Source organism: Arachis hypogaea, chromosome 4, assembly GCF_003086295.3.
Source record: "Arachis hypogaea cultivar Tifrunner chromosome 4, arahy.Tifrunner.gnm2.J5K5, whole genome shotgun sequence".
Lineage (NCBI taxonomy): Eukaryota > Viridiplantae > Streptophyta > Magnoliopsida > Fabales > Fabaceae > Arachis > Arachis hypogaea.
Window position 1 is genome coordinate 1,503,295 of NC_092039.1, and position 12,039 is coordinate 1,515,333.

General features: G+C 36.0%; 1 protein-coding gene and 1 long non-coding RNA gene across 3 annotated transcripts; one reads left to right on the forward strand and one right to left on the reverse strand.

Annotated features, from left to right (window-relative positions):
• Positions 1-1,795: 1,795 nt before the first annotated feature.
• LOC112795630 (uncharacterized) lies at positions 1,796-2,729 on the forward strand. The gene is made up of 2 exons (XR_003198922.3): positions 1,796-2,345; positions 2,568-2,729. It is a non-coding gene; the product is annotated as an uncharacterized lncRNA (long non-coding RNA).
• Positions 2,730-2,961: 232 nt separating this feature from the next.
• LOC112795628 (calmodulin-binding transcription activator 4) lies at positions 2,962-11,689 on the reverse strand. Of its 2 annotated transcripts, none has more exons than XM_025837658.3 (13): positions 11,291-11,689; positions 10,545-10,676; positions 10,360-10,475; positions 9,529-9,617; positions 9,216-9,261; positions 8,058-8,475; positions 7,187-7,338; positions 6,972-7,062; positions 6,659-6,873; positions 5,791-6,470; positions 4,404-4,995; positions 3,745-4,032; positions 2,962-3,524 (listed from the first exon to the last, which is right to left on the reverse strand). In XM_025837658.3, exons 1-13 carry the CDS (start codon positions 11,298-11,300, stop codon positions 3,408-3,410), a joined length of 2,946 nt encoding a protein of 981 aa, XP_025693443.1. In that variant the 5' UTR covers positions 11,301-11,689; the 3' UTR covers positions 2,962-3,407. The 2 variants fall into 2 exon arrangements, with proteins under 2 accessions (XP_025693443.1, XP_025693444.1); XM_025837659.3 differs by having other exon boundaries at positions 7,187-7,290; positions 11,291-11,679.
• Positions 11,690-12,039: the final 350 nt, after the last annotated feature.

Genomic DNA, 12,039 nt, shown 5'->3' on the forward strand with positions numbered 1-12,039 from the left:
TTCCTCCGTGTGTTGAGGCCTTCAAGTATTGCAAGCCACTGATTTTCATTGATGGTACTCATTTGTATGGCAAGTACGGTGGTACTTTACTCATGGCGATTTCAGCCTAGCAAACATGTAGTAATCCGGCACTATCTAGGTACGGCATAATACGGTCATGCAATATCGTCTTCTGTTGCCTACGGATGCTCCTTACACACCGGGTTGGCTGATAAAAGAATAATAAACACAGTCGCAACTCAACAATGCATAATAACCAAAAACATATATCAAAAATCAAATTCACCCCTGAACCATAGAACGACCACATCATTCCTAAGCATGTTAACCCTAAAATATTACAAAATCCTAAAACTACAAGCTATATAGATTAACAAAATCACATTAAAATAATTCAACATATCACCGTCATCAACTATATCAATTGTAAACCAATTTAACCACTAACCTCTTCATCGATAAAACCCACAACATGCACAATACCGTTCAATATGTACATGTCGCCTTCGTTTCTCGCCATCTTGCACCAAACTGGTTGGGCCTACCTTCCACCACCCCCTCCGCCGCCTACCCAACCTTCAACCGCCACACTTATCAGCTGCCTCCTCCGCCGTCCGCCTCCCTCTTTTTTGTACACCGGTACCCACCCTCAACCAACACCAACTTTCTTCCACCCAACTCGTTGGTAACTTTTTTTTCCATCGGTCTCCTCCTCTCTAGCAAGCTCCTCATCGTCAATGGGGGCTCACAAATGAAGCATTACTCATGGGAAGGTAAGTAGAGTTGGCCTTTACACATGATTCGTCCTAGGCTATTGAGCATTATATTTATGCACGTAAATCGTGCTGTGTTGTTGGGAGTTAGGTAAGCACATAAAATCGTGCTAGGATGTTGGGGGCATTGGTTTGCATGTAAATCCTGCTAGAGGGAAGAGGGTTAGGTATTAGAACATAAATCGTCTTAAGGTTGTGGGTTTTAAGGTAGAAAAGTGTTACTCAACCTAGAGTGAGATGATTTATATACATTTTAGAACACACAAAGGCTTGAGACGATTTATGCGTTTTTGAACAATGCATTTCATGCATAAATCATCTCAGGGTAGCATTATTCATATATTATATAAAACACAAAAATCTAGAACAATTTATATATTATATGATTTAAAAAAATTACGTTTACGAAATTCATTTAGGAGATTCAAGTAATTTGTATCTCCTATTAATTTATTTAAATAAAAAAAGCCTTTGTTATCTAACTTTTTGGATGTTAAAGTGTCACATTTCCAATGCAAAGAAAACTTTGAAAGCTTCCCAGCATAGAACTAAGAGTGACAACCAGTGGCGAAGCTTGAAGTGAATTCTGTAGGGCAACATGTAATTTTTTAAAAAATATAGCCCGAATGATAAATTAAAAATCACAATACATATTTATTAAATATTTAAATATTTTTAACTAGCTAAGGTTGGTTGAGTGATCAATTCACTCGCCTACTTAAAGTTGGTTCTTGGTTTGTCGGACTAAGAATATCGTAGACAATAAAAAAATTTAAATATTTTTTATTAATAATAAAATATTCAATTAAAGACTAACAAAATATAAAATAATATTAAATTAAATGAATATAAAATTATTCAACTTTTAAAAAATAAGAATAATAAAAGAAAAAAATAAATTGTGTATAATGTTTCTGTATCTTTCTTTATCAGAATATAAAATACATTAATTTAATATTTTTAGATATAATGTCAAAATCGCCGGCTATGTTTCAACACCTAATGAATGATGTGTTTTGGCCACATTTGTGAAATTTTGTGATGGTATTTTTTGATGATATATTGGTCTATAGCCCTTCTTGGGACATGCATTTACAAACCTTACCGAAAGAGTGTTTGTATGCAAAGATATCCAAGTGTCTGTTTGGCACATCATAAATTGATTCCTTGAGAAAGTGAAGGCAGTATGGGAATGGCAATAACCACAGAACCTTAAGCAACTGAGAGGTTTTTTGGGGGTTAACGGGTTATTATAGAAGATTTATTAAAGATTCTGGTTTCCACAATTGGATTGGTTAGCTACTCTTGGTACAGACATTGAGGCGGATGAACAGCTACGCTTCTTACTATAACTCTCAAGCCAATGCTAATTACAGTGTAAAAAATGATCTTCTCCTCTGGGTATTGCCAAGACCATTGAAAGGGTTTGTGCAAGCCGTTATCAGCTGAAGAGGAATTTGTTACTAGACCAGCCAGGTGGCAAGCGGTCCGCAAGTTGAGGATTGTGGGAAAGGCAAGAGAGACAAGTTCATAAATAGAAGGCTCCAAGGCTATGCATGTATACATTGAGTGGTATCATCTTCTTTTCCCTAATTTTTCTTCTTCTTCGTTTTTGTCCTCATTCCTTCTCAGGTTCATCATGCCAACCTGGAAGAACCTTCTGTTCTTACTATCACCTCATCAATTCTTATCTTACTTCTTCATTACTTCATACATATCTGCATTATTCTGCTGGGGGATTTATTATGCTGAAGATGGCAGTTATTCCCCTTGTGATATGGATGATTATTGCAGGATGAGATGGTCATTCCTCTGCATGCTGAGTAATCGAAGTAGTGGAGCGAGCTTCCTGCTTGCTCCTCAAAATTTTTGAGCCCATGTAAGATTGATGATCAAGTGAAATTTAATTATTTCAAGAAAACAGCAATCATCACCAGATATCTTTGATGCCAGTGTTGAAGAATTTTTATGCAGATCAGATTTTATCACATCTCTAAAATTGGAAAAATCTCTTGACCAAAAAAAAAAAATGGAAAAATCCAGCGACACCACTATATAACCGCATTGGTTGAAAGGTAAATAGCCCGGGACACATGTTTCATCTTCCACTTGATGTATGCACCATCATCTTGAAAGATGTTCAAAGATGTTGCGATGATTTTTGGTCTCCCCGCAAATGGTTTAACAATTACAAGACTAACAGAAACCATGTATTAATAATTGATTCATAAATCATAACCACTGTTACTCTCGAATAGAATAATACAAGAGCTCCAATGCTCTTTTTAACTTTAAAATCCTAGGAGAAGTCAACAATGATGCATGTCCTTGAGTCCTTCAAAGCAAACCATTCCATGATCCAACATTGGAGGACTTTCTTGCCTACAAATGAAAGCATATCTAAGTTGCCAAGTAACACTTCTCAACAGAAATTAGAACCCTATTCCACCTTAATTCAAGACCATTTTATACCTATAAAGTTCCAAACATTATCAACTTTACCACTGTACAACCTAGATTTATTTACAGGCTAAGATCTCACGCTTGTTCTACACCATTAAATACACAAGACACCATACAAACGGTGAAGCCAGAAACTGAACCACCAAAAGAGATCAAGAATTAGGAGGGCTGCTAGAGTGTCTCCCAGCCCCCGGGAATTTGAAAGAGTTCATCATCATCATCTATATTTGATGTGTCCCCTACAGACGTCGTTAATGGCGCTTCATCATTCATGCTACCAAGTTCAGCCTGTACAAGAAGAAATATGTTATGCATTTCCCACAACAGAAGCATGCTAACTCTGCATGCTTAGTGAGTTCATGTTTATCTTATTGGCATAACTAGGAAGATAACAGACATATTGGTAAGAAATGGCCTCATATCCTACAAAGGATGCAGGTTTTATTCCTGTGGGCCAATTTGGATCCAAGTCTCTAATTATTCACTTTTCTGATCTTAGCCAAGTTACCTTAGCTTCACGATACATCTCAAGCATGCGGCGATATTGTTGACGGGCACCATTAGAATGGACCATGGACAGCACCCGTGAAAAAGCTTTTTCAATTGCTACATGCACTTTCTGCTTCCTGAACACCTTGAGAAAATCATCATCGTCATTTTCATCAATCGAGTCTTGTCGGTAACCTCGTAGACCAGCTCCTTTTCTCCGCCATCGTAGCACTACCTTCTCCAAGACTCCAACTGCCCATACTATTATCTTGTATTGCTTCCGAACCTGGTAACCCCTCACATGAGCCTGCCCAAATAAATATGGATCGAGGTTAACAATAAATTCATCTTGCAGTTTGATTAATGTAGGTGCATGTCTAGCCTACCTATATATTTTTTATTTGCTTAATGAACAATTTGCCCAACTTTTCAAAGTATCTAAACAAGGTTGTTATGTCCTGAAGATATCTTCATGCGAATATGGTATTACAAACTGTTAGATAGTTTAGAGTTCAGACAACATAGTTAGTCAAACATGTCAAACCATCTAAAGGTTTACAATACCATATTGACATGAAGATGTCTTCATGGAGTAGACACCAAATGTTATGTTAATGTCCAAGTACAGAGTTCTCAGCTCAATTTGTCTGCGAAAAGAGTCGCGGTAACACACATTACCTGTATCTTCACTACTTTTTGGCGCAGTGCTAAGAAATCTTTGCGACCTTTCCAACCTCGATATTTCTTCTGAATTGATAAAGCAGCTGCATTGTAATCACGAAGCCTCCCAAAGCTATGACTTAACCTGGGAGAAAGCTCTAGAATGTTACCAATGCCATCAGCATCGATATCATACCCATCTAGACCAGCAGCAGCGGCAGCGGCTGCTGCAGCAGCTTCCCTCTCCCTCCGTTTTTTGAAAGAATGAGCACGAAATGCAGCCTGTATCCGAGCAGCAGCGAGAGCAGCATTTCTGACAGCAGCCAGTGAAACCCCATCAGCTGTGAATCCAAAATTTTCTTTTGAGACATGATTGACGGTTAACTCTGCTTCAATCTCAGCAGTATCTTTAGCAATCTCACACTCTTTCAAGGTGAGAGATGAAAGATGGCTAGTCAGAGCTACTTCTGAAAGATAACCGGCCAGTCCCTTATGGCCATTGCTGGCAGCAATAGCTGCAGCAGTTTTCCCATCTGGGTCTGCAGATGTTGGATCAGTTACTGCTCCAGCATATGCACCAGCAGCAATAAGTGAAGCAACCATTTTTTCCCTATCATAAATGTTTCAGAAACACAACATAAAGATCACTTGGAATGGACAGATAATTTGTCAAGGCTTCAAAAGCAAGACTTTCATTGTTTATTCTAGATATGAACATACTGCAATGGATATCTGAGAAAGTATCAACATCAGCTGCAATAAAAAGTAGAGAAAGGCAAACGAAACCTTAATTTTGAATGTCCTTTCCACAAAGTTTGGTGTTTAACAGATCACAATGACATTGTTTACTCAATATATCTGACTTCAATCAAGCATTTGCTTTCACTGATAAGGTTTTACTATGATTGAAGCTCACCTAATAATTTATGAAATGCGAATCAATCCTACTACATGTGATTATTTTACGCTCATGCAGTTTACCATCTGACTAGATATTACATACAGCCAGATAGCTATAGGTCGAGTCTTTTCACTTCAATTTTTTTCAAAAAAAAAAAAGATATTGATATAGTTCAGTATTGTACGTGTTTTATTTGTTTATGTATACTATTGTCTCTGTAAACCTTAAACTGATTTTAGACATGACCCCAAAAAATGGATCGTATTGTTTGGCATTTATTCAGTGATTTATGGCATCTTAATAGAAAAGAGAAATTCCACTGTTTCTCCTTTCATGTGACCTCTCCTTATATTTGTATTGTCTTTCCCAAAGCAAGCCACAGATGCCTATAAGCATTTTTGTCAAACACAGATGATCTAAAACTTTTGCTTACCAAATCAACATCTAAACTCCAATAATAATAATAATAATAATAATAGCAAGCACTATGGACTGTTCTATTACCTTCCAAACCGTGCAGCCCAATGAAGGGCAGTCCACCCCCTGATGTCACGAAAATTTATATTCACACCACAACTGAGAATAGGGATCAAGGCCCACTCATAACCCAATCCAGCAACCATGTGTATAATCCCCTGCTCTTTCTTGGACAAAGGGCAGCCGATTGCTTCATCTATTTCCCAGGATTTGCCAGAAAGCCACAGCTGTAGCCTATCCTTCAGCAGCTCTTCAAGAAGCCAATCAATAGTACCTGATGAAGTTCCACTGCCTACTAGAAGAGCCTCTATCACATGGCTCCATGAATCATCATCTGCTTTCTGTTCCACTGGAAGATGATATACAGGTTCCATGTTGTCATTCTTTTCAGTTGGAGGAGAAAGGAGCATCTGTGCAAATGTAACAAGTAATAACAGCTCGTCTTGGCTTCTAGCAGTTTCTGTTTCCATCGAGTTACAACGAGTGCAACTATTAGTCTTATTGCGAAACTCAAACTCTCGAAATTCACTGCAGGACTCCCGATTTCCAGAAGTAACGCACAGAGTAACCTTTCCAGGAAGGTGGGGGGGAGCTTCACAACAAATAACACCATCCTGAATTATCTCAGCAGGCACTTCAATATCACCAAACATACAAGCCCAGGTAGAATTTGAGGGAACACAGAGAAATGACCCAATAATGACCACCTATGCATAGAAATTGGATGTTTAGTATTCAAATTTTGGACAAAACTGTTAGTACCACTCATATCATCCTAAGATAAGGGAATACAGATCAAAAGGCATAAAACTTCCGCCATTCAGAAGATCATTCAATCATGCATTCACAAATCGTTACATATGGTATATTAATAATAAGAATTGAAAGCACAAACCTTTGAAGTCTCTGTGGCATAACACCACTCTGGGAAGATTCTCCTAATTGTGAATTTTTGTTTCTGTGAAATAGTCAGGCATGAATCTGCATCCAGAGGTGGTGGAATTTGGATTTGATGAAACAATGTCGCATAGTCAGAACTAAGTTCTTCAGCTTCAACTGGTGAATACAGAGGAAATTTAGTTCCACCATCTTGAGGACAAGAGAAGACAGCTGGTGACATGAGAAGTGTATCAGAGTTCAAATGTTCTATCTTTCATCATATGCAGAAAAGAACATTTTTAAGTCATTGACGATAAAGTAAATCATACAGTTTTCAGCATTAATACTGTTGGAGTTTATCCACTGACTGTTTTCTTGACTGTCAATCAGTACACCTCGTGAAGAATGTAGGGAGCTATCCTGTTTTTGAGTGTTGAAATTTTAGTTGAGCTAGTTGTAAAAATAAAAATATGCATAACATTTAATGAAAATAGTGAATTGACACAAAATATTAACAAGTGAAATATGTCATAGTACTACTAACATTTCCATATGCCTCATATGCATGTTGCTCTGGTAAATTGGTCAAGCTTGCAGGCTTACACGACTCAAGCACCTCTGTCCAAGATAAGGCATTTTCATTTGCATCTGGGCGATCGCAGTTTAATAGTTGATTATAATTTTTACCATTGTCACCTACAGAAAAATATACACCTTTTACGAGCCTTTCTTTTTGACGTTTAATTACACATAAGTAATAAAAAGAGAAAATAAAATAAAATAAAAAAGATAACAGATGAATCAAGACCAGATATATAGGTTAGGAATATTTTGACTAACTTTCATCGGTACAATTCTGAAGCTGATCCTATTAACCACAATAATTTCTTGGATAATCCCTTTGGCTACAACCAATGTATCAAGACGAAACACATTTTATTTTTGTTATTTGGACGACACACTACATGTGCTTAACCAAACACCCAATATGCATTTTTCAGAGGCAGAAAAAATATCTAATGCAACACTTCCTTTCTTCACTTTTTTTCTTAACCACAAAAGGAAGAGAAACTACTTTTTCATATATAACAAAATATAAGGAGTTCCACACAATAATTTCTTGAGCTCCTACTAGAGTGATTCCAGATAAATGAAACTTAATTGGGGCACCAAGAAGGTTACTGGCTTTTAAAAATGAAAATCATGGATAACTCAATGCAGATATGCTACAAATTTAACACAAAGACCTTAGCAAATTTAGCACTGTGAAGGGACAATGCTTCCAGTGGAAGACAGATAACACCTATAACGACCATGTCAAAACACAATATCAAGTAAAAAGCACAACAAAGAGATAACTTAAATAAATCATTGATTTAAAAGAATTCTCAGAGGCTCAAGTTTGTTTACGTTACCTTGTCTTCCATTGCATTCATAAGCGGCTTGTCCATAATCATTTGGCACAGTGAAAGCTGCAGATTTATGCTTGTACATCACTCTTTCATCATGCTGAGGGTTCAAATCATGTAAAATCTCAGGCTCATTGTATGTGGGAGAAATTTCTTCACAGTTCTCCTTTTCCAAACTTAACTGTTGCTTCAATTGGCGCAAGACTGCATCTGTTTTATCTAACTGATCCATTCCATTGTTTCTGATGATATTAGAGGTAACTTCCATAGACTCGGGACTGGAGAAATTCTGAGAAGGTTCACATGAATCAACAAACACGGATATTGTCCCTGGGTCAAGCGTAGTACGTGAGCTTCGATTCTGACTAAATTCAGGAGAGGAGCCTCCAGACAATGGTGGGATAGGTCCAGAACCTGAGTTCCCCTGCAACATGAGTATAGTCAGTAATGTCAAACTTGAAGTTCCGCAGCACAGATCTTCTACTATGCCATGATGAATGCGATACTTACCATTTATGTCTCCCAATTCGGATTCATAATATTTAAGTTAACATTCAAGTGAGGTATCACTTATGGCAATTAGCAATCATAAATGAATTGAAAATATACCTTCATTTGGGCTACTACTTAGGAAAATTATAAATGAATTGTTCCAAAAACGATAAATTAGAAGAAATAATAAAAATAACCAACAATCTTCAGTTACATCAGTCGTCATTATATGAGAGAGTTCAACAACAAAGCTTCATGAGTGATTCTAGTAACTTGAGCATGGCTATCCAGAGTGAATCTAATCATAAAATTATTAATTGGCATGTATCTAGGCGTTGTAAGAAAAGTTGTAGTTAGAAAGCAATGTAGCCCAGCAGGAAGAAAAGAATATTTTGGAAATAGGCTATAAACAGATTTTAAAGACGAGACAAAACTAGGTCAGATTCATCACACCCTAGCTTTGTGTGTTTGAATACAAGTAATAATGAAAAAATACAAAATGGAAGGATACTGCATAGAAATACCACACAAAATTAAAATTTCATAAAACATAATAAATTTTTAAATTTAAGAGTTCAAAGTTAGCATTGAAAACAGAGAAAGTGCTTTGCATGTTCTAACAAGCTGGAAGTTCAATTGTTACGTCTGTCTGATTTCGTGCTGGACACTCACCTCCTTTGTTTCTCTGTAATGCACAAGAACAATATGCTCATATGCCCTGTCAAGGAACAACAGTGTATGAGAAAATATGAACACTTGTAGCGAAAGCAAAAACAAAAAAAAAAAACAAATAGATCCTAAGATCAGTCATGCCTAATGAAGGTTGATTTAGGTTTTGAAGTCAACATAATTTTATCATGTATTTTCTTCAGCATGAGCTTTTCCCTAAACTTACACCTTTTTTTTGTCAGTTTTAAAATATACAACCTGTTGTAAACTTAATAGTTTAAAGGATATTTAGTGAGCTGAACTATAATTCACTTACGGATCCAGTATCCAGTAGCTCCTCCTCTGGAAACTACGGTTCTCCTCTCCATGTGCATAGTAACAATTTAGTATTTCAACGTTTCCAATCTAGTCATGCAGAATAGTAATCACTTGGGTTAAGGAAATCAACATAGAATTCCAACACAAAACAAATGATGGCACAAAGGGTGATACATAGCAACCATAAATGAATTACAATGAAAATGAATGCTCAATAACAGTGAACCTATGCATCTCATTCCTCTATTACATCCTCATGCACATAAAAGTGCTTGAACAAATATCCTTTCAAAAAGAATTATGTCATTCAATAGAATTACGGAAGCAATTAATGGTGCAGATATGATCCAGAAATGGAATTGAAAACAAAAATCATGAGAATCTTTAATTATTTTCAAATGATACATTGGTTGACCATGCTTGAGACATCTTTTTAAGTTTATATTTCCCTTTAATAATTTAGTAATGCTGTCAAATTCAGTCCCTTATACATGTTTATGTACTGCAATTTTCATTATTTAGAACTACCACAAAAATTTGAGCGTCTTGTATTAAGCAACAAAATGTACAAAATCAGAAGATCATACAGACCAAGACAATACAACAAAAATGTCAAAATTAAGTACCACTAAGCTCAAATTTGAAAAGGAAAGAAAGATCTCAGTCTAAATTTATTTCCAATATTACAAATTTTATCATTACATGTTGGGGCAGTACGATAAGACACATAAATATCAACAAACAACCAAGAAATTCCTTTCTTTTTTTACTTTAATATTTTGATTAAGCCCCTTTTTGGAATTTAAATGATCATACACTTCTAGTTTACCTTAAGCCGTTCATGTGCTTCTCCCACAGTTCTTCCATCCCTTTTCTTCCGCCAATTATAACCGTCTTTCCGGAAGAAACGCATGATTCTTCTATTAAATAGAAACAAGGATCCACCTGTTAAGAAAATCAATTAGCAACATTGATGTGATTTTTGTGTTTCATGGACAAGAACATGGACATTACTTGTTGGCTTTTGAGGGGGAATATTTGTGAACTTGCACTGGTCATGATTCCGCAAAATGTATAGCACTTCCACCGGCTTCAGCCATCTTCTCTTAGCTTCCTGGTACAGATCATCAATGTTGTACTCAAAACCTGCCATCACATGTAAAAAATTCCAACTTACTCCTTCCTTTCTTCCTTTCCACAGAAGAATACTTTGACAAGACTATCAAACATAACTATGAATATTCAATAGGAACTCAACTGTCCTCTCACTGTACTATTAGTGCCAATTATTCCATTTGATTCAAGGATCAACATCAATTCTAAAAGTAAGATATGCTAAGTTCTTAAGGGGTTGTTTGTGGAATCCAAAGGGAAACGAGCTTGTAGTGTTAAATTTTGAATTTTTACACTATAAAACACTTCTTTCCCCTCCCCTCCCCTTCCCTCCAAAATCTCAACTCTTAAACAAGGGGCTTGTAGTGTAAAAATTCAAAACCTATCTATCTATCTATCTAATCATTGTACTACACCAACCAATTATTCCACAACATTTTCTCAAATTACCTAAAATAATACTAATAATAATAATAATAATCCTATGAGTGCTATAATTTGGCTTGAGACTCCCAAACCTACGTAGTCCCGAAAAGTCAGCGCTTACGACTCAACAGTCAACACACTAATTTGCACACGCGCCAAGGAAGCAAGTGAAACTGAAACTGAAACTGAAACTGAAACTGAAAATGAAAAGAATGGCTTACCCGGTGGCATGGTAACTTATCGCGAATGGAGAAACAGCAATTAGAATCTGAGAAATCGCATTCCCAATTCAAAAATCTAAAGAAGAAGGAATCACTTGTTTATTCTTAACTTGTGAGCATAAGAAACTACACGCTTGTTTAAAACGGGGGGTAAATTTTGGCGTGCTGGGATTCTAAACGCGTTGGTTCGATTCTGATTTCTGAGCGTTGAAATTGAAGGAAGAAGAAATAACACTCTTTAAGAATAAGACTCGAGAGTCAAGACTCAAAAGATGATGATCCATCTTTCTCTTTTTGTGTCCCTCACACTTGAGCTGGCGCACTCACACTCACTCATTCTTGCCACAAAGTCTGTTACAGTGACACGCATCACTCACGCCGTCTCATTCATTCTTTAACGATGGAAACTCAAGTGAGTGTGAAGTTAATAATCGATTGTATGTGAATTTTCATTTTTTTTTTCTTTTCTCAAAAAATGTTATTATTATTTAATTAATATAAATATTAGATTATTTTTTAATTTTATTAATTTATGTATATAAATTTTAAAAAATATTAGTACTAAGGATTCGTTTGAAAAATTTTAGAAGTAATTTTTTTTTATTTTTGACTTATGAAAAGTAGTAGTATGGTGCAATTTTTAAAACCAAATTACAACTTTCTAAAAAACTATTTAGGAGTTTATAGAGAAGTTAAAAAAATTGACTTCTCTCCTAATATTTCTATTTTTCATCATATTTCTATAAAAT